The 27,132-nt window shown below is 34.4% G+C and overlaps 3 protein-coding genes and 1 long non-coding RNA gene across 4 annotated transcripts; 3 read left to right on the top strand and 1 right to left on the bottom strand.

Moving 5' to 3' along the window:
- Positions 1–113: 113 nt before the first annotated feature.
- Positions 114–12,811, top strand: LOC148697203 (replication protein A 70 kDa DNA-binding subunit B-like). The gene is made up of 10 exons (XM_088693475.1): positions 114–1,270; positions 4,624–4,679; positions 10,083–10,230; positions 10,625–10,898; positions 10,995–11,094; positions 11,192–11,316; positions 11,389–11,470; positions 11,555–11,687; positions 12,041–12,198; positions 12,319–12,811. Exons 3-10 carry the CDS (start codon positions 10,087–10,089, stop codon positions 12,809–12,811), a joined length of 1,509 nt encoding a protein of 502 aa, XP_088549601.1. The 5' UTR covers positions 114–1,270; positions 4,624–4,679; positions 10,083–10,086.
- LOC137725013 (uncharacterized) lies at positions 5,066–10,087 on the top strand. The gene is made up of 5 exons (XM_088693474.1): positions 5,066–5,465; positions 5,574–6,959; positions 7,070–7,235; positions 7,611–9,943; positions 10,083–10,087. The coding sequence occupies exons 1-5, from the start codon at positions 5,066–5,068 to the stop codon at positions 10,085–10,087; spliced, it is 4,290 nt and encodes a 1,429-aa protein (XP_088549600.1).
- An 18-nt stretch (positions 12,812–12,829) lies between the features above and the next one.
- On the bottom strand, positions 12,830–13,403 carry LOC148697204 (uncharacterized). Its single transcript, XR_015963185.1, has 3 exons — positions 13,266–13,403; positions 13,087–13,168; positions 12,830–12,969 (listed from the first exon to the last, which is right to left on the bottom strand). It is a non-coding gene; the product is annotated as an uncharacterized LOC148697204 (long non-coding RNA).
- A 2,804-nt stretch (positions 13,404–16,207) lies between these two features.
- LOC137726229 (PHD finger-containing protein 1) lies at positions 16,208–21,853 on the top strand. The gene is made up of 6 exons (XM_068465122.2): positions 16,208–16,707; positions 20,008–20,093; positions 20,382–20,879; positions 20,981–21,202; positions 21,311–21,435; positions 21,562–21,853. Exons 1-6 carry the CDS (start codon positions 16,705–16,707, stop codon positions 21,765–21,767), a joined length of 1,140 nt encoding a protein of 379 aa, XP_068321223.2. The 5' UTR covers positions 16,208–16,704; the 3' UTR covers positions 21,768–21,853.
- Positions 21,854–27,132: the final 5,279 nt, after the last annotated feature.

Below are 27,132 nucleotides of genomic sequence, written 5' to 3' on the forward strand. Positions count from 1 at the left end.
ATGTTTATGTATGGTTGGTCTATGATATTTTGTTTTTAGTCACTGTTTATTGCATAATGATGGAATTGACGCGTCATTATTGATAATGTATCTTATTCATGCAGTTCACAGAGAGACAGACAGAGAGAGAAAGAGAGAGAGAGAGGCAGAGAGAGAGAGATGCCGAGGGGAAGACAGCAGGGAGAGGTATGGCTGTTGTCTGCAGTTTCATTTGCTGTCCTTCAAGGAGGGTTTCGGGGGGATGGACTGTGACAGAGAGCGGAGAAATTAAGCTCTCACAGAGAGCGGAAAAAACGGAGAGACAGAGAGACAGACAGAGAGAGAAAGAGAGAGAGACAGAGACAGAGAGAGAGAGATGCCGAGGGGAAGACAGCAGGGAGAGGTATGGCTGTTGTCTGCAGTTTCATTTGCTGTCCTTCAAGGAGGGTTTCGGGGGGATGGACTGTGACAGAGAGCCGAAGAGAGAGAGAGAGAGAGAGAGAGATGACGATGGAAAGAGAACGAAGAGGAAAGGGGAAGCCTATGCTCTGTTGTACCTTCAGATGAGTCACTTCTTGCTTTTGATTTTGGACTCAAATAATATTTTATTATTTCTTGCATTTATATCTGCTTGCATGATCAGATGAGTCACCTTGCCCTTTTGATTTTGTACTCAAATCTTAATATTTTATTATTTCTTACATTTATATCTGCTTGCATAGTCACTTTGTCCTTTTGAATTTGTGCTCAAATCTTAATATTTTATTATTTCTTGCATAAATATCTGCTTGCAGGTTCGGTTTGTCATTTTGATTTCGTACTCAAATATTTATATTTTATTATTACTTGCATTTATATCTGCTTGCATGTTGTGATTGAGAGGCCAGAATTAATTTACAAATCTTTCTGCACTGTTTGGTTGGTTAGGTAGCATGCTTTTGTCTTTTTTTTAATCGATTTGGGGATTTTCTGCCCCTCTATTTATTCATTTGCTCTCAGTTTTGTTTCTCAAGTTCCTGTGTTTTTCTGTTAACTGTTCAAAGGTCCATTTTTTTTCCGTTTTGTAGTTTAAATTTTGTCTATTATTCTGTCTGGCCTACCATTTCAATTCCAATGCTCTTAAATTGTATGCATCTGTGTCTCTGTGTGTGCATATGAGGTTGTGCATCGACTTCTCTGCTACCTAATTTTAATGCAATTTTTTTTATTTCAATTGTTTCAAGACGAGAAAACTCATTATTCTCTTATTTTTATGGATTGCAGGAAACGTCCTGCTGACTTGGGATTTCAGGTTTCATTTGCTAACCCTAACTTTTTAATGTTGTGAAACAATTACTGTTTGTACGTTCATTTGTTGTGTTGTTGTATTGAATATTTTTGTATTGTTCTACAAAATGTTTTTCATTCCGTCTTTGTTTTTGGACAACAAAGTGATTAATTACGAGTCTTTGTAGATTAATATGTGTTTCATTTCCCCTGTCTGTCTATCTTTTACCGATTGGTTTTAGATATGTATATGTGTGACTGTTTTGAGAAGGGTATTATGTTGCAGTGTATGTTTTGCATCTTCCACTTTGGTTTGACAATTAAAAAAAAGAGGTCACATATGTTATTAGGCAGTTTAGATGTCAAAAATTGTTTCCATACCAAACTTGAGCCGTAAATATGTGTTACCCGCTGCTTAGTATTTATATATAGAGTTGCTTAGTATTTGTATATAACACCAGAACACATTAGCTGCTACAAGTTGCAAACGACTAAAAAATGACAATTCAAAACTCCAACGAATTATCGTGCCTATTCGATAATGACACGGAGTTTCTCGCAATAAGGTGCAGACCCCATTCTGTCCACATAGGTAGAGAAACCAGCACCAACAAAAAACTTAAATTCAACAACGTCAAATACATGTTCAGTAATGGCTGTCATTCCTCGGTTTCTTCAATTTTCTTTTAGGCTTGGCTGTAGACTCCTTAAAATTGCTTTTGCAAAATTTTAACGCATTTACATTACAAGCTAAAGTGAGTTTTTTCAAATCGGAGTAATGAGCAGATTTAAGAAGTTCTGTCAAACTTTCTTGGGATATTCGATTGGATCTGCAACTTTAACCGTTGGAAGAAGGTTGGGATGTTGTTCCTTTGGCTCATCGCCACCGTAGTGGTCTTTTGGTTTTTAAATATGTACGGATGGGTGGGATTTTAATTTTAAAAAAGGGTCATGTAGGCCATTTTTGTTGGGTCATAAATCCAATGATGTAAATAATTAACTTTTTATCCTTTTAAGAATTAAGTGTTGTTACTACTTATTTGGCCACCTTTTTATCTTTAATTAATTAAATTTACATTAATGCAAATTTTTTCTAATCAATTTCATTACACACACACACACATCTGCTGCCTGCTGCGGTTCATGCATGCAAGACATGCTATTTGGATCATGGATCCACCCGTTTTGCATTTTTATATTTTGCTAATAAATATTCAAAATGTTAAAAACCCAAAGACTTCCGTAGAACGTAGAGTTCGCTTAGAGTTACAGTAGGTTAACTCATTGAGTTTAGGGGGTGAGTTCAGAAAAACAAAAATAAAAAAAAAACAAACAAATACCGAAATAAATTGAACCAAATTTTATTCATTTGGTTCGGTTTTAGAAGTTCGCAAGTTGAACTAAACCGAACCAAACCGAATTCTAAACCGACTTAAACGAATTTTCTGATACGTAAAGAAAAACTGATATTCGACTGTGGGCAGGCGCAGTTAACTTTGGGATTTGTTATTGATTATTACCAACTGCTCAGGATTAAATTAATTTGACATAACTTTGCTTGACTATTGCACGGTATGAAATGGATTCTATGTTAATTTCCCATTGCATGCGATCGTTAAAATTATTTGATGTTAATGCCGTATATGACCGTGCATTATAATTATTTGACGTCAGTGCCTTACATTTGAGCAAGGCGTTTGCCCCGATTAATTTATTTGGTTGTCCATATAAGCATGGCTTATACAATTATTAGTGTCGTTTTTTTATTAAATTGTTTTATCATTTTGGGTGATAGGAATATGTATGCATCTCGCCTCCCTTTGAAGTATCTTTATTTCTCAATTCTTCTAGGCGGAGGACAATAGTCCATAAACTCTTTTTCTAATTATGCTATATATGGACTCTATTATTAATCGAATTTTTTCTCATGTGCATAATAGCTCACATACATGGTAATAAAAACAAATGTCATTGCATAAATATTTTTGCCTTTGCATACGTTGCTTTTCTTCAACTTTGGCTTTGACCATCGTAAAACCTAAAAAAACTGGCCTTATTCCTGATGCCTAATTTGACATACATGACAACCGGAGGGATGAATGAGAGAACGAAAGGGACTCATCCTTCTTTAAGTGCTTCAATAATTGCTATTGATAACTGGTCTCTCTCAACGAACTACAAATTATTCAGAAAAAAAAAATTTCGTAATTTACATACTTAATAAAATGAGTATAAATAATCTTATAACAAACACAAATTGGTTATTCAAACAGATTTATAAATATTTCTATTCATGTATTCTTTACTTATAAAAAAATAATTAAGGTATTTTCTTTGTTGTTTCAGATTTTTTAGAATTTAAACAATGTTTCTCAAGTCTACAAAATTTTATCTTTTTAAAAACATTTATTGACATTATATTTAATTTTTGATTCAGAGAAAAAAAAAAATGGTGAAAGAGATCGATCGAAAAGAACAACAAATTCTAGGAGGGGTTTTGGTAAAAGATTTAAGAAGATTGGTAAAAGCTCGAAAAGAAGAACAGCTTCGAGGGACAAAATTGTTTTATTCAGAGACTGCTCCAGGACCCAGCACATCAAGAGCACAAAAAATAGAAAAAACAAGAATGGGTTTACGTGTTTATGGAAAAGGTGTCAATCGAAACAAGTTGGTTGTCCACACTATGTATTCACCTACAAATCGTAGTAATCCACCAAAAGAAAATGTTCAAAAAAACTGTTTTGGGTTGTACAATTGGATTTGCAAGTTTAAACGTCCGAAGAAGATTGGGATGCTCCTTCTTTGGTTCATCTCCACTGTAGTGGTTTTCTGGATTTTAAAAAATATGTAAGGATCAGCTAGATTTTCAATTTTGAAAAAGGTTGTGTGAACCTTTTTTGTTGTCTGATAAGTATAACGATGTAAACAATGAAATAGTTTTTTGAATTGTGTATATGTAAGGATGGTTGACGTATTAGTGTAATGATGTAAACAATGAACTCCCTTATCAGTTTAATAATTAAGTGCTATTACTACTCTTTTACACACTTTTTTAGTTCTCATTATTTCATTGCTGCCTTTAAACAAAAAAAAAAAAAAAAATCATTTCTACCTTAATGCAATTTTTCCCTAATTTTGCGACTTCATATAATTGATGTTCATATTCCATTTACTATATAACAAAGATAATCACAATATTCAGAAATAATTCATGTTTTGCTTCAACTTTAATTTACCTTTATTTTTATATTGTTTATGTTTATTCGCTGGTTGATCTATTGTTCACCTAGAGTTGTTTTTCTTTTTGTTTATTTCATTGTGTCGTGTATGTCCTTACATTTATAGTTTTGTTTGGTTGTTTATCTTTCTATTATCCAGGTTTTTGCAATTAATTCCTCACACTTGCCAGTGATTCCTTTTGCAACTACAAACTGGTTAGCTTTCTCGCTTTTTACATATAAATTGGTTTTCAAATTAAACTTTGATCTTATTTACTTTCTTTGTTTTCGTTTTAGAGAATTAAAAAATTGTTAATTTTGGTAGATGTGGAGAAATGTTTAGGGTCTTAACATAATTTATATGTGGTTTCTTCGATTTTGCTATTTTGTGCCTAAAACCTTTACAATCTTTGACAAGATTACTAAAATTAAGTGCTCTTTATATCTGGTGTTAGTCAAATTTAAGTAGGCTTTTACTTATGGGATTATATTTTGGGTGCATTTGTGTTTTTAATGCACCCTTTTTTACGTGTGGCGATTTAATTAGTGAGTAAGGTGTAGTCATTCGTATGTTTTTTTTTTTTTTGTATTTGCGTAGTGTTATGCCTAGGAAACTCAGAATACCTGGGAAGGTTGCTGAAATTCAGCATGCCAATTTGCGCATCTTTAATGGTGATGTTTATCCAGATGATGTGGTTTTGCAAGATGTCCCAACTTCTTACGATCAAGAATATAACAATGTTTCAAACTCTTTACTATCACATGACAATACAACCAATCCTGTTCAACCATATACATCTGTTTTGAAACAAAATGCATCTATTAGCAATGAATTCAATTCATCTTCGTCTGTTGCTAGCACTTCACATGAAATCACCGTCCCTATTTTTCTTGCGAATGATGCCACTTTGCGTGGTATATTGGTCACTGATACTGAAGCTGGTCATTCTGTTAGAAGCTCACATGTGATTGGTCAAGCCGCTTATCAAAAAAAAAGAAAACGTATGTGCTCTTACAATATATTCATCTTTGCATTTTTTTTGGCTTATTTAAAAACTTAACTTTTGCTCGCTGCTTTGGGGATGATTTTGTCGCTCTTTCTTTTCATAGGTGGTGTTCCAGATTATATTGATTTTGGCCCTAGAAATTTTCAATGTCAATATTGTGGCGCTTTATTTTGGTCTACAGAGCGATTAAAAACAAACGCTTCTTCTACTAGAAGGCCACAATTCACTGCATGCTGTATGAGTCAAAAAGTAAAATTCCCACCTGTTAAGCCTGCCCCTGCTTATTTGGACCATCTACTAAATCCAACAAATTCTCAAGAAAATTCACATTTCAAAAAAAATGTTAGATCGTATAATTCAATGATGGCATTCACTTCGATGGGGGCTAAAGTTGATGCATCAATAAACAAGGGTCAAGGTCCTTATGTTTTTAAGATTAATGGTCAGGTGCATCATTTAATGGGTTCTTTGTTGCCTCTTGAAGGCGAGAGCCCTAAATTTGCCCAACTCTACATTTATGACACTCAAAATGAAGTCAACAATCGTATGAGTTGTTTTCCTCATTTTGAAGCATCTTCAAAACTTGACGAACAAATTGTTGGTGGGCTCATTAAAATGTTAGATGAGTGTAATCAGTTGGTTCAATTATTTAGACTTGCAAGGGATAGAATTAATCAACAGTCAGCAAGTTCTTTGCGCTTGCGTTTGTACGGCACAGTGAACAACCATGATGCGCAATATAATCAACCAACATGCGACGGCATAGGAGGGTTAATTGTTGGGGATATCGGTCAATTTCACACCGAAAGAGATATTATTATTGAACACAAGGCCACTGGTCTACAAAGGATAACAAAGTTGCATCCTAAATATATGGCTCTTCAATATCCTATTCTTTTCCCGTATGGTGAAGATGGATACACCAAAGGTCTTCCTTGGAATCCTGCTTTTAAGGGGAAAAAACCCAAGACTGGTGGGGTGTCTATGAGAGCATTTCTAGGTTACCAAATTCAAGATAGACCAGGACAGGATAGCACCCTGTTGAAGGGTGGCAGATTGTTTCAACAATATTTAGTAGATGCATATGCCACACTTGAAGAAGATAGACTTGATTTCATTAGGACAAATCAAAGTTCTTTGAGAACTGAGCGTCTTAAAGGAATTCATGAGGCGTTAAAAAACGGAAATGCAAGTGGTTCAGACATTGGTAAGAGGATTATCTTGCCAACTTCATTTACTGGCAGTGCTAGGTATATGATAAATAATTATCAAGATGCCATGGCTATATGTCGTCACTTAGGAAATCCTGATTTATTCATCACCTTTACATGCAATGCTAAGTGGCCAGAAATTATTGAAGATCTACGTGAAAGACCTGGTTGTAAGGCTGAAGACAGACCAGACATCATATCCAGAATTTTCAAAGCAAAACTTGATCATATGATTAAGTATATAAAATCAGGAAAACCTTTTGGCAAAATTGAATCTGGTTAGTTATTCACTTTTCCCAATTCTCAAGATTATTTGTTTGTTTTCTCTTATGAGCATAAACCTTAGGCGCTTCGTTTTCATGTTTTTGTCTTATTTTTCTCCGAACAGTTATTTACACAGTTGAATTCCAAAAAAGAGGTCTCCCGCATTGTCACATCTTGGTTTGGGTCAGTAAAGAGTATAAATGTCATTCTCCTTCTGATGTGGATTCAATCATTTCGGCTGAAATTCCTAGCGAAGTATTTGACAAAGATGGGTATGATGTTGTTGCACAGTATATGATTCATGGTCCATGCGGTCTTGCAAATGAAAAATCTCCTTGCATGAAAGAAAAAAAATGTTTCAAGAAATTCCCAAAACGTTTTGCAAATGAAACTACTTTTGAATCTGATGGTTTTGTCACATACAAACGTAGGGAAATGGAGAATTGTTTTGTTGTTAAAAATGGAGTCAAGCTTAATAATGCATTTGTTGTCCCTTATAATCGTGAATTATTATTAAAGTATCAAGCTCATATAAATATTGAATCGTGTTGCCAATCAATGCTTATTAAATATCTTTTCAAGTATATAACCAAGGGTGTTGATAGAGCTAGAGCTGTTTTTGAAGATCAAGAGTTTAATGAGATTCTAGCTTATCTAAATTGCAGATATTTATGTCCTTATGAAGCAGTTTGGAGATTGTTACAATTTCATATTCATTTTAGAGAACCAGCTGTTCAAAGATTATGTGTGCATCTACCCTCTGACCAAAATGTTGTCTTTAAAGACAATGATAGTTTAAACTATGTTGTTAACCAACCTGATCTTCAAAACACAATGTTAACAAAATGGTTTGAAATGAATACTCAAGATCCTAATGCACGCCAGTTGTCTTATGTTGAATTTCCTTCGAAATATGTTTGGAATAGTGAGAATAAAGAGTGGACTCGAAGGAAAAATGGTAAATCTCTAGGTAGAGTTGCATATGTTCACCCTGCTGCCGGTGAATTATACTATTTGAGATTATTGCTTAATTATCAAAAAGGTGGCTTTTGTTTTGATGATTTAAGAACAATTAGAGGTGTTCTTCAACCCACATTTCAGGCTGCGTGCAACTCGCTTGGCCTATTAGGAGATGACAAGGAGTGGAACAATGCAATGTTAGAAGCGATGGTTACCGCATCATCGCATCAATTGCGACAATTGTTTGTTACATTAGTTTTGTTTTGTGATGTTGCTGATCCAGCAACTTTGTTTGAGGCACATTGGAAAATGATGTGTGATGACATCTCGATAAAGATGATTAATGTTTTTGGCTTGCAAGATATGTCTAAGTATGAGGATGAACTTAAAAATTCTCTTTTGTATGAGTTAGAAAAGTTGTTTGTTGCTTCAAATAGTTCTCTATCTAAGCATCATCTCCCAATTCCAAGCAAAGATGTCATAGATAGACTTAAGAATAGAAGTTTAAGAGAGGAGTTAAACTACGACACTGAATCATTGAAAGAGCAACATTCACAGTTGGTTGCACAATTGAATAGAGAACAAAAAATAGTTTATGATAGTGTCATAAAGGTAGTTGATCATAATAAGCCTGGTATGTTTTTTGTTCATGGACATGGTGGGACTGGTAAAACTTTTTTGTGGACTACTATCATAGCTAAGATTAGATCAGAAAATCATATTGTTTTGGCAGTAGCTTCATCTGGAATTGCCTCCCTTTTGCTTCCTGGAGGAAGAACTGCACACTCTCGATTTAAAATCCCTATTAGCATTACAGATTGTTCACTTTGTGAAATAAAAAAAGGAACTCATCTAGCACAATTAATTAGTGATGCAGCTCTTATTGTTTGGGATGAAGCACCAATGAATCATAAACAATGTTTTGAAACTTTAGATAGATCTCTTCGTGATGTTCTCAAAGGTTCAAAACCAGGTTTTGACGATTTGCCATTTGGAGGAAAGCCAATTCTCTTTGGAGGTGATTTTAGACAAATTTTACCTATTGTCCCAAATGGAACTAAGGCTGACATTGTTGAAGCTTCGTTGACAAGCTTTTATCTTTGGCCTTCTTTAACCATTTTTTTTCTCAAAGAAAACATGAGACTTTCAAAAACAGGTTTGAATGAAAAGGAAAAACAAGAGTTGGCTGATTTTGCTAATTGGATATTACAAATTGGAAACGGTAGTGTCACTAATTCTATATTGTCAACTGATGAAGAAAATTCTTGGGTTGAAATATCAAAAGACTTTCTCATTGATTTTGAAGACAATCCCATTGAAAACATGGTTTCAGCAGTGTACACAGATTTTCAAAGAAATTTTCATGATGTGTCATATTTGAAAGAAAGAGCTATTATTACACCGCGAAACGACACAGTGACTGAAATAAATGATTTTATGTTAACTATGGTGCCTGGTGAAAATCGCACATATCTTAGTTTTGATTCTGTGTCTTCTTCAACAGAAAATGTTGAAAATCTTGATATACTATACCCATTAGAATTTTTGAACCAACTTGACTTACCTGGTTTGCCACACCACAAGCTAGCATTAAAAGTCGGTATGCCAATAATGTTGCTTAGGAATTTAAATCAAAGTTCTGGATTGTGTAATGGCACAAGATTGGTGGTGATGCAATTAACTGATAGAATTGTGGAAGCAAAGATCATAACGGGTAGCAACATTGGTGAAAGAGTTTACATTCCAAGAATCATTACTGAGTCATCACAAAATAAATATCCGTTTACTTTGCGAAGAAGACAATTTCCTCTCAGAATTTGCTATGCAATGACAATTAATAAGAGTCAAGGACAATCTTTGAAGATTGTTGGGCTATTTCTATCTCAAACAGTTTTTTCTCATGGACAGCTCTACGTTGCATTATCTAGGGTCACCTCAAAAAAGGGTCTTAAAATTGTGATTGCTCATGATTGTGATATGCCTTACGGATACACAAAGAACATTGTTTATAAAGATGTTTTGAATCGTTTACATGAAGGTGTGTTGGTTTGTGTTTATCCATTCATTTTTCTTTTTCTCTTTTTACCTATTTTTTTGAATTCTAATGTATTCTTTGTTTCATCTGTGTGTTGTATGATTTTTAAGTTTTTATTTGCTTTTAAATTTACTTTGTATAGATTGATGGAGCATATGCCAATTCGTCTTTTGTTACCATACAACCCAATAAGCAAACTACAAGTTAGGATATGCAGAATTTGGGTGACAAAAAATATTGGAGCTGATCGTCAACCTGCAAGTTTGGACTGTGTCTTTGTTGACAAAGAGGTTAAATCTTTACACTTTTTTTTCATTATTAAATAGGTGCAAATTTATATATGTCGAAATGCATTTATCATACAATTAGTATTAATTCAATTTTTCCTTCTCATTTATTCACATTCCATTTGGTTTTGTATTACAATTTCAATCTTTAATGCATATGAGAAATTATTTAAAATCTACATCATTTTATGCATATTTTTGTATAAATGTCAATCTTTAAATTTTCAAATCTATAAAATAGTAACTTTGTTACTTTGTATGATTTGCTTTTATGCATATGTTACTCTATGCTATAGCCATACAAAACATGCTTTATACATTATTTGATATGTGATTTAATGCATTTTTTGCTCATTTAAAAACTAATCGATCTAATTTTGTTTTTCCCATCCAAAAGGGACATGCAATTCAGGCAACCATGAAACCCTGGGACATCCAATTCTTTTTGGAGCATCTAAAAGTTGGGATCGTGTATGAAATAGATAAATTTCGTGTTATCCGCAACAGAACGTCAAGCAAAATTGTCCCTCACGATGCTATGCTTGAGTTAAACAAAAACACTAGCATAGTCCCTGTTGAGAAACCAAATCAAATGATACCAATGCATTGGTTTAATTTGATTGAATTTGATAACCTTGACCAAAGAGTTGATAAAGATGTACACCTCACAGGTAAATCGTCTAATTTTGACGATTGTCGCTATTCTAAAATCATTGTTCTTAGTTTTTAACTTAATAAGCTGGTTCTTATAACTGTATCGTATGTAGATGTTTTTGGTTGTCTAATGGCTTTACAACCAATTGAAAACATCACTGTGCAAAATATTAGACTTGAAAAAAAGCGAGACCTCCAACTTCAAAATACTAGGTAAACCATACTTCTCTTAAACTATAATTACATGTTTATACATATATACCCATATAAAAATTACATAAATAGTTTTGACTCCGTTTTGCAATTGTAGAGGTGAACAAGTTACAGTTACCCTGTGGGCAGAAACTGCAACAAACTTTCAAGAAGATGCATTAAAATCGCTTTCACCTCCTGTCTTCATTGTTTTGACTTCACTCAAAGTGAAGAAATATAAAGGTTATATCTTAACAAAATCTAAATGTTATCGCTTTTCTTTTATATTTATAATTGTTTTCTTTGTATTTATAGGAAAACCTGTTCTGGGAACCACAGGCTCAACGGTTTGTATTTTCAATCCTGATATCCCACTACTTTCAGAATATGAACAAAAGTGAGTGCACAAATCTTATTTAATATTTATTTTCGTTTTTAATTTTATAGTCTATATTCTTGGACCTAAAAATTTGAAACTCAGGTTTGAATACCTCAAAACACCCATTGAAACTCTACCAACTTCTGCTGAAAAGTATGGGAAAAGTACTACTATCGTTGATTCAGAACAAAAGACAATTGCAGAATTGCTTCTTCTTGATCCGACATTAAACAAGGTCAATCCACCATCACTAAATTATCTCATATTTTGTCAATTGTATTATGCAACTACTTTGCAATTGATTGGTTGTTGTAATTTGGAAATCACATTGTTTCTTAGTCTATACTGTGTTGTGTATACAAAGTGTCATGTTGTTTGTTTGTTTCTTCATTTATAAGCTTCAACACAAAAAATTAAACAATTTATATTTTGTGATTCAATATACATTTTCCAAATGTCATTTCATGACCAAAATCTGTATTCTACTTTATATTTTGTGTGTAAATGCATTTTATAGGGTGCAAATGTCATGTTTGTGATTTTGTTCTTAAAATGTCATTTGTATTTGAAAATTTTATATCATACCAGAATACAAGTTTCATGTGTCAAGCAACAATTGTCGATTACGATCTGACAAATGGATGGTGGTACAAGTCGTGCCCGTATTGCCACAAAAGTGTGAGAAATACAAATGGAACCTTTCAATGCTTTGAGCATGGGCTGCTCAAAAAAATGCCTGAACCATGGTAATTTCCTAATTTCTTCTTTCTACGTTGTTTACATCTCTTTGCAATCAAAATTTTGTTTTTATTACAAATTTTTTAAACTGCAAAACACATCTCATGACATCTTCATCTCTTATTTAGGTTTAAGATGAATTTTATTGTGGATGATGCCACAAATCAACTCAACTTTTTAGTGATTGGAAGGACTGCTGAAAAACTTTTAGGTATTTCTTGCCACTCTTTGGTCATAGAAGAAGGCTATGATGACTCTTCTGTCTTGCCACCACAGCTCCAAAAATTGGTTCACAGCACAAAAAAATTCCTGCTCCGTTTTGGAAATCAAAACAATGAGTTTGGCAACACCGACTTTGTTGTTCATGGAATAATTGAGGAACAAACATCAGTTGAACCAAAACTTAGTTCAATTGTACCACGTACACCTGCTAAGAACATTGGAAAACAAGTTATTGATGTAACAACCCCTCTCCCTTTTACTACCCTTGAATCCCAGACTCAACAAATCCAATCAGCTGCAGCAAACAAGGGTGTAAAAAGAACACTATTTGTTGAAAAAGAACCTTCAAAAGCTCACAGGTTAATTTTTCCTTTTCAAGTAATGTTGGTATTTCATTAAACAAAAACATCATGTATGCACTTTATAATGCTCATTTCCATATTTTTTAAATTTGACATGTATTCACAGCAAACATGATGAGGGGAGCCAACCACTGTCTACTAATTCAACCAGAATCTCAGCAGAATTCTCTAACTTGGTTGTCCCAAAAGTTGAACCTACAGACAAAAGTCCGATCAGTGCTTTAAGAAGTAGATCACAGGCAAAGAAAATCAAAGACAGGTATAATGACATATTGTTTACAATAATCTATGCCAACTTGGACAATTACTTACTATTTTGTTCTATTTTGCTGCTCAGTATTGGAGATGTTCATTCGCCAAAGAAATGAACTATGGAAGACATCGTGATGGACTACTACAAAGGATCAAACATATATATTTTTTGCTCATCCCACTAACATGGACATATACTTTTTGCGAATTCGACTACTAAAGTCAACTAATGTACATACCATAAAAACATGTTTATTATGTTTTGCAACTGTTGGAATGATACAAACCCCTGCAGAACATGTATTTTGTCATGTTGTATGAACAAACAAAATATGTGTAAAGTGCATGGTACTTCAGTCTCTAATGCAAAGACACTATATTTCGTCCTTGCAACTATTTTCAACGTAAACTTTCATTCAAGTAATTTTGATTGCATACTGACTCTCAATATTGACTTAATACATAAGCAATGTAAATGAAATTACTTTTTCTATAGATCAATTCACGCATATCTTGCTTTTTCTTTCATTTGGAGCTAATTGTATAAATATGTGGTTTTGTAAACGTTACTCATGTTAAACATACGTTCTCTAACTTGCTACATTTATGAATGCAATTATATTACTAAAGCATTTTCAATCAATTTTCTATGAATATTATTCATCATCTAAAAACCCGCAGCAAAGCGCGGGCATTCATCCTAGTTAAACCCTATAATCACATCAAATCATACTATCATGCAATCTTTATCATCCGTTCATTCTAACTAACACTCTAAGTCTCTTACAGAGAAAAACAAGTTCTTTTGACCTATAGATGGTGATATTGTGGTTCGTGAAGATGGTTAAAATTGCTTTGATAGATATGTGGAGATTTTCTTTTCTTTGAAAATATTTGTCAATTATTTTGTCTTTTTACATTTGCAGATACGTCTCCAATTGTATCTTGCTTTGAACGCTAAGGAATTACAATTTAAATGGTAATATATTGTTTGAGATTGGTCAATTGTAACTTCTTCGAGAACTAGATCTTCGCTATTATACTTGAGCACGAGGGTGTTCAGGGTTTATACAGGGGGTTAGGTCCGAGCTACATTAAGTGGGTGCTTGCATCAAGGGTTTCATTCATGTGCTACGAAGCATGCAAGAGGATACTGGTAGAAGAAGAAAAAATGGAAGGGTAGAATATTTTCAAGAGAAATAAATTATATTAAATAACAAATCTAGGAACAAATTTGAATCTTTTGGTAGAGGAGAATTGTATTCTACAATAATCCCTAAAAGAATTTTTATCACAGCTAAGCAAACGCTACAAGAAAGGATAATCTAAGAATCTAAGAACAAAAGTTAGACAACCACAATTTTTAAAGAAACCTAAAACTGCTCTCTTTTATGCTTTGAATGAGTTGTAGAATACTGCTTTTGAATTTTTATTGTTTAAATGGGTGAAAATATGAATTATATATTGAATTGAGTTTGTGAGGATAATTTAGGTAGTAAGTTTAAGTTTAAAGAGATATTGATAGTTTAGTTAAAAGTAATATGGGTGTAAAGAGTAAGTTGAGTGTGGAAAGATGTTATATAGGTTCAAATAAATTTTTCTGGGAAAATTTCCCCATTAGATTGATTGAGAAAAACCAATTTTGGGTCCCAGTTAGAGCAATTCCACTCATTACCAAAGGGCAAAGGCAAGAGCAAGGGCTTCTCAATTGCCCTTTAACCTCAAAAACCACCTCTAACAGTCCATCGGGCCAAAACAAGGAGAGCAATTGGTGAGCCACACCAAGCCTGCCCAATCACCCTTGCAATTTAAGTCCAACCTTGCATCACCAGGTATGTCTAATGTTAATCACGTTCTGTTTTTTTTGTTTTTTTTTTTTTTTGTTTTTTTTTTTGTTTTTTTGTTTTTTTTAGGCATGTGTAATACACACTGGTGTGGCCTAGTGGTGTGACAACTTTTGTTGTGTGGGACCTGCAGTAGCAGCTCCAATTGAAGAGCCCAACGACTCTATGACGTAGCGTGATGATAGTCGTTAGATTTCCAATGGCGTGATACTTTTGTGGACCCGACCCACCCCACTAATTTTGTGGAACCGACCTACTCCACCCTATTTTGTTCTTAGAATTTTTGGACCCATTATGAACCGCATGAACCTGCCCCTGACCTGCGGGTCCAAGACCCGTATGCCTACCTCTAGTTTAGAGACCTAAACCGAAAGCATAAACAAAGAACATAGCTAAATTGTGAAGGCATTACAATTTTGTTATTTGAAAGCATAAACAAGCAAACCAACCTAAATTGTAAAGTCATTACAATGTAGTTATTTAAATGCTACAAACAAGCAAACAGACCTAAATTGTATCTTCCACTACAAATAAACCAAGAAGAGATCTTATCTTGTCTAATTTCGAACAATGTGCCAATTAGAGAAATAAATCAACAGATGAGATTGGTATAAGATCCAATCTAATGGTTGTTATGAAATGAAATCTTATCTTGTTTGATTTTGGTGAATGTATTAATCAGACAAATAAATCAACAAATGATATTGTGATAATATAATAAAATCCAATGATTGTTATGAAATAAAATCTTATATTGTCTGATTTCATAGAAACAAACAACAGATGATATTGAGGCAAGAGAATCAAACTCAACGGTGCATAAATGATGAAATCTAACTTTGTCAGAAAGTAAGACAAAATTTAAGATATCACGTTCAAAAATCAACTTAAAAAAAGTTAAGACAAAATTAAATTTACCACGTAATTAAATTACTATATAAATAAATTTATAAAGTCGGAAAGTTATATAGTCTCTTCATAGATCCGCACTTGGATGGATGTAGTCCTATTCTTTGACCAATTGAAACTGAAAACTTTCATTAAAATTACAAATATGGTAACCTCAAAAGAGGATAAAGCCCCATTAAAAATGCTCTCGTTAGAGACGCTCTAGTGCCATGAAGGTCTTTCTCCTCGATAGGGAATTGAATTACCCTCGGGTTTGTGAATGCAAAGTGAGCCCGGGACGGCAATGTTCTGCATTGTCAGGTAGGTAACACGTGTACTCAAGTTCTCATGCCATGTGGCATCTCACATAAACGACTTCTTCCCTTGCGTGTGCACCCACGACTCAAACGGCATGCTGTATAGCGGTTTAACTTCCAATCCACTGCTATTTTCCGTTGCTTCCCAATTACACCAGTTTTCCCCCGTTTTTTTTTTTAGGAAAACTAATGGAAAGAGTTTGAAAATTTTGAGTTTTAATGATAAGGACAAAATAAAGGATAAAATGAATAGTACCAGGTTTAACATTTTAGTGTAAAAATATGGTTTTTCGTTAAAATGAACTGTATCGCGAACTTTTTGTTAATTTTTTTTTTCCCTTCATTTGTTTTTTTAATTTCCCCACAAAATAAATATTTCTAATTTTAAAATAGGAAGATCTTCGGGTTCCACATTTTACTCCGTTTTCACCTTTTCTTCAGATTTTCCCTAATATCTTTTGACGATTTTGTATTCATTCTTTCACCAAAAGAAAGATGGCCCCCTTGAAACCCTAATTTCCTCACATTCTCGCTCTGATTTGCCCAGAAAAACTCTCGCATTGCAGTCAATTTTCTGAAAATTGAGGCGCTTCAACTTGCATGAAGGACTCCTGAGCTACTGGCCAACTATGGTATGTTTACCCAATTCCCAGTTCAATTTTCTTGCTTTTTTCCAATTGAATTTTGTAATTTTTTTGTTTATCTTTTCGAATTTTGGTTTTTGAAAGTTTGGATCTGCTAATTAGACTTGCATGGGTCTAGGTAAGTTAGTAGGAACTGTCTGGTGGGGTTTTTAAGCATGTGAAGTGTTTGAGGGAGTAGAATTATGGAACTTTAGGGCAGGAAGAAGTGTGTTTAAGTAAATTTTTTAAGAGTGAAGTGGTGGGTGTTCTGGGTTTTTGCCATTAGGAAAGGGAAAACTCTTTAGCCTTTGAACTTTGTTGATTGGTCTCCTCCTTTTAGTTTTGTGGCCATAAAGATGTCGGTTTTACCGGGAAAGCAGTAGATTTGACATATGTTATGCTGGGTTTTAGTGATGAGGGCATTCATCTATGGTTCATTACGTTAATTTTATTGATTTGACTGTGTAAAGAAGTGTATAAGTTTATGTCATATCTGCAGTGTATGCATGTGCTATACCATTTTTTCGTTTTCAGTTTGAAACTAATTGATTTTTTCCGAAACTTACAAGAGAGTAACGAATTTTGTGAGTATATTTGCCAGGAAGATGATGGCTTGATCCTTAGAGAAAAACTTCAAACCCAATAGTTTGAAAAGGAAAGAACCCATCTGACTTGATAATGGAGCAAGGATTTCACTACTGTGAATCAATCAGAGCATGACAAGTGGATAAACAATTTTTTCTTTTTTCCTTGAATTGAGCACTTGAAGTGTTTTTGTATAAAACTTAGAGTTGTCATGGTGTTTTGTTCTATGTTTGAATGAGGGACAAACTTAAATGCACTATCAGAACACTACTGATGAACTACTAAAGCCCTACAGATGCAGTAGAAAGACACGCAAGAAAGGACTTTCAAGGTGTTGAAAGTTCTCTCAAATGTATTGCATCTAGTCATTTTTGTAGTGCATTTCTGAAAGGGCTAAACTAGGTTTCATGGCTTTAAACACCATCATCCAAATGCAGTTTCTTTTCATAAAATATAAATAATAAATAAATAAATCATCCAAATGTAGTGTTTACCCTATGTTTGGATGAGGGACCTTAAAATTCCATGGGTCTTAAACTAAATTTGTTAGAAGTTCTTTACAACAGTGAGATAGGGACTTGAAAATGATTACAGGCAATCCCTTGTTTAGTGTCTTTATTAGTTCATTTATGATGTTTATGTAGTACACTTTTAACAATTAAGTCTGAATTTCCTTGATGCTTTGAAAGTCCTCACCCAAATGTAGGGTTAGAATATTTTCTATGCAAACCACCATACTCAAAAGTCTCATGTAATAACTCCAGAGTTCTGAGTGTTTGGATATCACTTTGCTGTGAGCCTTGCTTTCCATTGTAAGCTATTATTTTAATTGCTGTTTCGGTAATCCACAATTTATACTTCTTATACCTGATACCAGATTTATTAACTAGAATCATAGTACTTTTACTCTGTGTGTGTGTTCTAATGAGAATCAAAGACTTCAAAAGCCAAGGAGGTACAATGTTGAGTCCAGTCAAGCGCAATGTTGTAAAAAGCCAAGAACCATAGTACCTTTCTAGTTGTCAATACTCAGTAGGCAATTATGAACCAATATTTTGTGTTTTTCTTACTAAACTTGTAATTCTCCTTTATCTGTTTTTGTTCCCTAACAGCCCATGGTGATGCTATAGTCCATCAAAAAACAAAAGAAGAAATTATGATGCTATAGGAATGTCACTGGTTGTGCATTTTCGCTATGACAATGTCACTGTTTGTGCATTTATGCTATCACTCATTTATATATTATTAAGCAGCTTTGAATTGGCTTTGTGTTTTCGGTCTCCATTGTATTCATGCAGATTGTGCCTGATAGGGTTAATCAATTGGAAATCATAATTTATAATATATTATTATTAATTCTTTTGCTGTCCAACCCATCAAATCTCAAAATCTGGCGACCTAAGTTCTTTTAAGAATAAATAGTAAATTAAGATAGCTATTCCTTTTGAACTTTCCTGTTTTCATCCTTCTGTGAGAGGATTTATCTAATATGATGAAAGATGTAACATCAGTGGCTTCTCATTTTTAGTGATTCAAACATTGTTTTAATCATGTTGTAGCACTCCTAAATTTTTTATAACTTAAGTAATATATAGAAAAAATTTATGAGTTTTAAAATATATAGAAATTTTTTTTTTTATAACTTAAGTAATATATAGAGAAAATTTATGAGTTTTAGCACTCCTACATTAGCACTAATATGCATGAAGAGTGAAGATTTTGGATACTGATGGTTAATCCAATTTACAATATACATACCTCTACTCTTGTGTCCTAATTTATCACTTTTGTCTGTTCTTCATAGTTGTACCTTCCTCAGTTAGACTTAGACTGCATAACTTGAATTATGTCTACGGGTGTTTGAGAATGACCCTTTTTTGGCATTAGGGGGAGAGAAAGAGAGAAAGGGGGGGGGGGGGGGGGGTGGGAGGGGTGGTTGGGGGTGGGTGGGGTAGGGGGGGGGGAAGGGGTGGTTGGGGGTGGGTGGGGTAAATAAAGAATAAAACAAAACCATGATTCATTTTAATGCTCATTTTCTTTGATGTATGTATCATTTCAACTCAATTCTTACATTAAAGACTTATGATTTCATATACACTTTTCTTTTGTATGTGTTTGGGTGAGGTTTTTGTTTGTGTGTATGTGTGTGTCATTAATTAGGCAGCTCTCATTACTTTCTGCACACAATCTGAAATATATCTTGATTGATACCTCAAGAAACTAAATTTTATTATTTCACTTTCTTATGCTAACTCATTTGGTTGACTGCTTTTATCAGGTTTGATATTTCTAATTGCCGGGGGTGATATATTTAACATTTAGAATTCAGAATCTTATAATGTATTCCAATTTGTATACCATACAAATGGGTTATTGGTGTAGCAGTTGTTATCGGGGCTGTAAAGTAAATGTTTGTAATGCTAATCTTTGTCTAGATGTCAAGGTTTGCGGAATAACTCCTTTTTGGTAGACTCAAAAGATTAAGGGCGAATGGTACATCTGTCTTTTTGTAACTCTGGATTGTTCATATGATTAAGTGTTGAATGAGTGAGATTTATTGTTTACATCCACATCATTTATACTTTAAGCTGTAAATATACATTTATTTTGGGCTGTGGGACTTCTGACTGTTTCCGTAATTGGGGTTGATTTGTTATTTTGTTCCTATTTATTTATAAATAGGGCAGAATAATGCTAACATTGATTCTGATGTACTGGTTGCAGGTGACTGTGTGTCAAACGTGTGGCGACAGAGGTATCGAAGATGCTTTGCTTTTCTGTGACAAGTGCCAAAATTATGCTCTTCATCGGTATAACTTGTTTCCATTGTGCTTTCGTATTTTCAGTCCCTGGAAAAAGATGTGAAAATACTGTTGTTTATGCATCACATTATCCTAAAAGAAATGCTCAGTTCCTGGTTATTAAGGTTTGGGTCAGTCCATAGAGTTGTTGCTGAAGTTGAAGTTGGATTAGTTCTTGAAATCATATGTACAGTTATAAGAACACACAAAGTGGCCTACTTTGAATTCTCAATATATTTTCAATTGATTCGACATTGTTCAAATGACTGACTCTCTACTTTTATTTCTGTTTTCCAGTTATTGCCTTAATGTACCAGCAGAAAATATTTTTGATGAAGATCTGACTTGGCTTTGTGAGGATTGTGATCCAAAGATTGTAAAGCCCTGTAGAATTGATAAATCAGTAAGATCAATGGAAATTTGTCTTAACAAGAAGTTCCAGAAGAGGAGGAAGAAGAAGAGTAAAAGAAAGACTTTACCTATATATGGGGCTAAAAAGAAGGTGCGGAAATGTGCAGGGGCGAACATGAAGGTGCAGATATGTGAAGGGGCTAACACGAAGGTGCAGATACATGAAGGTAGTCCCTCTGAACATGAGGCCGAGGGTAGTAATGATTGTGATAATGGTCAGAAGCTCGGTAGTCAGTGCGATGAGGTTCATGAGGATCAACTGAATTCCTCGAATGACGTTGCCAAATCTGTAGAAGCCTCTCTAGTTATTACTTCCGACCCTTTAAATACCTCAGAAATAATTTGTTATGTTGCTGCACAGCCTATTATTGATCCAATCTGGAGGTAAAACTTTCTAGCTTTCCGACTCTATTGAGTTTATGGTGAATGTGTACAAGCACACCTAGTGCAGGGTATAACTGGGAGATGGTTTGTCTAAATTACAGAGGAAGCCTCAGCATATTCAACAAAGACTTCAACATTGTTAGTGGACTTGTAGCCCATCTCTCTAGCTTAGCCTGTCCAAAGGTACGTGAGGAGGCAGAATTGCTACCGTTACTGCTTTTTCCAGAATTGGTTAATAGAACAGATGTGTGGCCCAAAGCTTTTGAGAAGTGCGGACCTAACGATCAGAGTATTGCTCTTTATTTCTTTTCTGATAACGAAAGGTGATAAATTCGACTCTTGTTTCTTGTTTCCATCTACTTTCCATGTATGGATTGGATTTCTTAAAAGCTGACGTTCCTCTTCTTTTCTCTTCTTTTTTTTGGGTACAGAGATGAGAAGGATTTTGACACCATGGTGGCTAGCATGATCCAGGATGATCTAGCTATGAGAGCTGTGCTGGACGATGCTGAACTCTTAGTTTTCACGTCAGTCATACTGCCAGAGCAGTATCGGAGTGAGTTCTGAAATTTCTACTAGTTTGTAGCTTCTCTACTTCCTTTCCTTTCATTAGTAAAGAAAGAAAAATCTGTATAGCTCGTATGGAAAAGCGAATAACATGATTGCATTTACTGGGTTGCAGGATTTCAGGCAAAGTTTTATTTGTGGGGAGTATTTAGGGCAAAGCAATTTCCGCAGTTAACAAATAATAACGTCGGGGCCGGGGAGAATGACGTTCCAAAGCCGTTAACCTGTTATGGGCAGAGTCCAGTTAGTACGTTGAGCAACGATGTAGAAATTACTTGTGCTGCTGTACCTCTTAATTCCTATTGTTCATCGGTCATGTGATTGTCTGTAATCAAACCCTGTATATTATGTTTAGTTTAACCTCAAGATGTTCATAATTTTAGTGATGCATGGATGTAGTTTTTTAAGTGCTAGACTTGTTGTCCTGCCTTTTATGTTTAGGGCAGCTTTGTTCCTGATGGATAATAATTAATTGAGAAATTTGCACATATACCACGTGGATTTTTAGGCACGTGTGCAAATACCACCCGAACTAAATTTTTTTCACAATTTACCACCGAAACTTAAATTTGTAGCAAAGTTTGGGCGGCCTACACGTACTGCACATCAACATTTGAAAGTTTAAAACCTTCCAATGAATTGATATTGTGCTGTTGGTTTTTTGTTTTACGCTCGGCATCAAAACAAAAAATGAAGGGTGATGCTATTTACACAATCTTTTTAATGTTTTGGCTGTCAGATTAAATGAATTAAAAATGATCGAATGACATAAATTAATAAGATGTATGTGAGAAATAAAAATAGGTATGTGGATTATTTCACTGAAAAAGAAAGGTTAAAATTTAACTATTCATTCATTTCTCATAAAATGTTTACAGACAACGACGTAAATGGGCTTCACCCCACAAGAAAACCCTCCAATGTGGTCAAAATAAAGAGGTCCAAGAGTGGCCGGAAAAGGTGAAAAAAACTTTAGAAACCGAAATGAAGGATGACCTGCCACAACTGTCAAGGAGAGAAATTTACATGTCGTCATGTCATTTCTCTCTCTCTCTCTCCCTCTCTCCCAGCACGGTATGAAAAGAAAAGGGCAATGCCGACTGCGAAATTAAGGGGATAATTGATGAATGAAAAATTGTCAAAGACATAAAGTTATGGTTTGTTGCCAGTCCTTTTCAGCATGTTATAAACGTACCAAAATATTAATGTTATCGTTTTCATTTCTCATAGTATGCGCAACTACAAGGAAAAAGGACCTAAGGGTCAAGGTTGTGTATCATTTGTCATACCACACTTGTAGATGAAACAATTGTTTTCTAGCGTGCTCGTATCTTGCATTATTTTTAATACTAGTTACTTGCCCTATTCCTGCTTGTTAATCATTTTAAATACTTATCTTTTTGCTTACTACGACATCAGGCCGTAAAGGTGCGTATCGTGAAGAGTTGTCATTTTCTTTAGGTACCACGTTTATGAAGAAGGAACTTAATTTGCAATTACTGATGGGCAAAAGAGTGCCTACTACAATCGTCATCACCATAATCACTGCTACCACCACTAGTCCCTAACACCCAATAGATAGTTGAGCATCTCATTGCCCCATTCCTATTTACAAACTTGGGGCCTCTTTTAACATTTTGGAAAGATAAATATCGCTATATCAATAAATAATCGGTAGTACAATATTGAAGTCTAAAATCAATATCATTTTAACTTAACGTAGTAGATTGTGAAACTGTCATTATTTCAAGTCGATAAATATATTACATTAGTTAACAATTAGATTGTTTCTCATCTATGTTGAAACAAATAGTATCCCTCCTTCATATATAGTTATATAACTTGCACGTATCTGTAATCCAGCCAGTTGAAGCCGACATAAGTCCAACTTTTCTTTTAATAATCAATGTTACAGAGTGACCTTTTGCGGAATAATCTTCCCTTAATTATGTGCACTTAATTCTTAACCAATCCAAGCTTTGTTATCCCATACTTACATAATATAAAATTATTAAATATAAAGGTACCAAGCACGCAAATGAATATGTTGACTTTGAGGCCAACAATAATGTCTCATTAAGCACCAGATAATAATTAACAGCAATACTTAATCCTAGTCTTCTAGAGGGAAGGGATAATAAAGAGCAAGTGAAGGAGTTTTACTTTTACGAGTCAAAGAGCAAAGCTAGGAAAGTTCTTTGATTAACTTACAAAGTTATTAATTAGTTAAAGTAAAATTAATTTGTAAGAATTCAGTTAACCACGAACACATGCGCATACACAGATATATCAAGGTTCTAAAAAACGTTAGGCGCTAGTTGGACGGCGGGTTGGCGCCTAGGTTTGTGTAGGCGGATTTAGGTAAATTTCTTGTCTATCTTGTAAATAAGTGCATATTGACACTTACAAAAAAAATTATATTTGTATGAAATTCATGGATAAGATAATAAAAGAATGATAAAATACAAAAAAAGTATCTAACAAATCCAAAATTTAAAAACACATTAAACATATATACAATATAACTTAAGACATTTTGACTAATTATATCTAATATTTTTTTATAATAAAAGTAAAAATCCCACGTAGTGGGTTGGTTAGTTCATAATAAATAGAAAATTCTGATGTCAATATGGGTGGTTCATAATAATTTACAAAATATAAAGCAAGCAATTTGATGCTAGCTGTCCAAATTTGATTGGAGAGAAACTAAGAAAAAAAAATTAAATAAGAAAAGTATGTAGAGTGGTCACGTGGTGTGAAAGGATGAGAGAGAAAGTCATCGTCTTTGTCTTTTCCTCTTTGCCAAACCGAGAACCAGAAGAAACCCAGAAAGGCAAGAATGCAGATCAGATCTGCATTCTTGAAAACATAACAAAACTAAAATTCCTGGACCGCCTAGGCCACTCAGTCGCCCACTAGGCCGCCTAGGCCATCTCAGCAGCCGTCTAATCCCTGTCCCGATTTTGCGTTAATCCCCGCAGCCGGCCATCGCCCAACGTCTAGGCGGCCGTCTAGACCGATTTTTAGAACACTGAGACATATAATATATACATATACATATATATATATATATATTATATGTGTGTGTGTGTGTGTGTGTGGTGGAGTTGGAGAGTCATGGACCACTCGTGTCGTGGAGTATACAAATTAGTGCTGGAGTTTTGAGGAGTTTGTAAAAGTCAAGGTTGAAGTAATTAAAGCTCAATCTAGAAGGCATTTTATTGCTGGTACTAGGGCTGGGTTCAGTTCAAAACGGTTCGGTTTTTTGCCAAAACCGAAACTGAACCAAAATTTTGGTTCGGTTCGATTTTTTTCGGTTTCGGTTTTTTCCGGTTCGGTTTTGGTTTTTTTTAGTTTTTTATTTTTATTTTTATTTTTAAATGATGTAAATGGAAGGAACCTACCTATCAACCTCCCAGTTCTCATATATCAGACAATTGAGAGCCTCAAAATCCTGAGTATATTCAAGTAATTCGACTACTTGTGATCAAGCAGAACGAATTCAAATTTTCAAAAGTTAAGCGAATACATAAACACATATTCTTCAAGGAAATGTACATCGCCAGGATTAAAAATTCAAAAACTTTAAAATTTACAAAATCATGAAATAACTCAACAAATTAACTGGTCGATGCAAATCGAAAAAAAAGAAGCAATTGGGTTCTTCTAAATACCATAATTGGACTTCAATAGCGCATGCCCAGTGCCCACATTCAAATTCATAGTCAAGTCCACAATAGATCTAGAAAATTCTGAAACATGTTCAGAGAAAAATACAAACTTTTTCACCTTAAATTACATAAATTTCAAATGGGTAACCATACAATTAAAAACCTATGAACTGACAAATAAATAAAACCACAACCTTTGTTGCAGCGATATCGCCATGATCGTCGCAAGCTCTTTCAATTCCTCTTTTCGTCGAATCTCGAAAAGGGCGAGGGAAAATCATGGTTTGGAAGAAGGAATCCGCGAGGAGGACATGAGAAGATTGGAAAGAGAGTGATTTGGAGGAAGAGAGGAAGGAGAGGGAAAGGGAGGGGAGAGAGAGAGAGAGAGAGAGAGAGAGGAAGCAAAGGCAAAGAGGAAGCAGCGGACGGAACAGAGAGGTGTTTGAGATCGGAAATGAAATGGAAGTGAGACGGCTAGGGTTTCTAAAGTTAAGAAATTTTATAAAGCATTAAACATAAGAAACCTATAAATAAATTACGGGTACAATTATAACAACACAGCCTACAGTCAAGTTGGCTTGCAACAACCAACCCCAACCCGTAGGGAAAGGGTTCAAACCCTGACGGCAACATGTATTTTTTTGTATTTATATATGATTTTTTTTTCGGTCCGGTTCGGTTCGGTTTGGTAGTTTTGGTTCGGTTTTTTTTATTTGGTTTTTTTTCGACCTCGATTCGGTTTGGTTTTCGGTTTTTTTCGATTTTCGGTTTTTTGAACCCACCCCTAACTGGTACTTAGCAGGGCTAGCCTGGCTGACCATTAACTATTTTGTTCGGGTCCAGCCGGTAGATTTAAAGAAAGATGAATTGGCTATATAACATGTTACATTTTATTTTTCCAATTGGATAACTTGGGCATAATCCCCATGCATGCATGAATGCAAAATTGCAATTTTTTGAAAGTTCCAAAACTCTATAATACTAATTAGTTTCTGTTTCGTAATAAAAAGTCAACATTACTTTGTTGGATCGTGAACAGCAGCTCTCTATAAGTTTAGATTCTGCAAGATTGGAAATTTTATAGTCCAAGTTGGTAAATACACAAGTGATAAGATTCAACTGGCGTCATTTGTGTAAAATGCACTAATGATATATTATCCATAATTAATATAAAGGTACCTCCAGCTACGTAGCTTAATTTTTTTCGTTGAATTAATAACTAATGTTAGGAGCAAAAAAATAATATAAAAAAAAAAAGAGGAATTATGCTTAATGTGTTGTAAACTTCTAGTTTAAGTGTGATTGTATAAATCCTAGATTAGATTTGATTCTAATTATTCTTTCCTATATTGACTTGTATTCCTTGGGGATCAAAGATTTCTTCTCTCCCTTATTACTACAAATAAAGGCACATCGTAAGGGGAGTAACATATATTCCTTTACACAACCTACAAACACATCTCTCTCTATATTTCATCTCGTGCCGCCAGCCCTCTACCCCTATTAGTTAAATATAGGCCACAACACGTTATCAGCACGATCTTACCACTGCGCTTAGGAATCTAATGTAGAAGCTTTCTACATCAAACCAGTTCATCCATATCATCACACAATCATGATCTTCCAAAACAGCGGTTTTTATCTCGATCTCTTTGCAGCCCTGATAGCATGAACATTCACCATAATGCATGGCCTAACTTTATGTTTTTTGAATTTTAGATTCTACATAAATTGTATATGCATTATATTCATAATTGTTGAATTATGTGAATTTGATATTGCCATGAATTACATCAAATATAAGCTCATGCATTAAATTATTTGAATATATATATATGCATTGAATTAATTGAAAAAAAATTAAAACATGATTCATCTAGGGTTCTTCGAACATAGGACCCGAGCCAACCCCGTGGAGCATGAAGCTCCACCCCCATGTTTGAACCAAAATGACGCCGTCCCTGGCATTGTCCCAAAACCCAGAAAACCCCTACTCGCTGTCCTTTTAAAGG

Source organism: Pyrus communis, chromosome 5, assembly GCF_041283825.1.
Source record: "Pyrus communis isolate YQ-2024b chromosome 5, ASM4128382v1, whole genome shotgun sequence".
NCBI lineage: Eukaryota > Viridiplantae > Streptophyta > Magnoliopsida > Rosales > Rosaceae > Pyrus > Pyrus communis.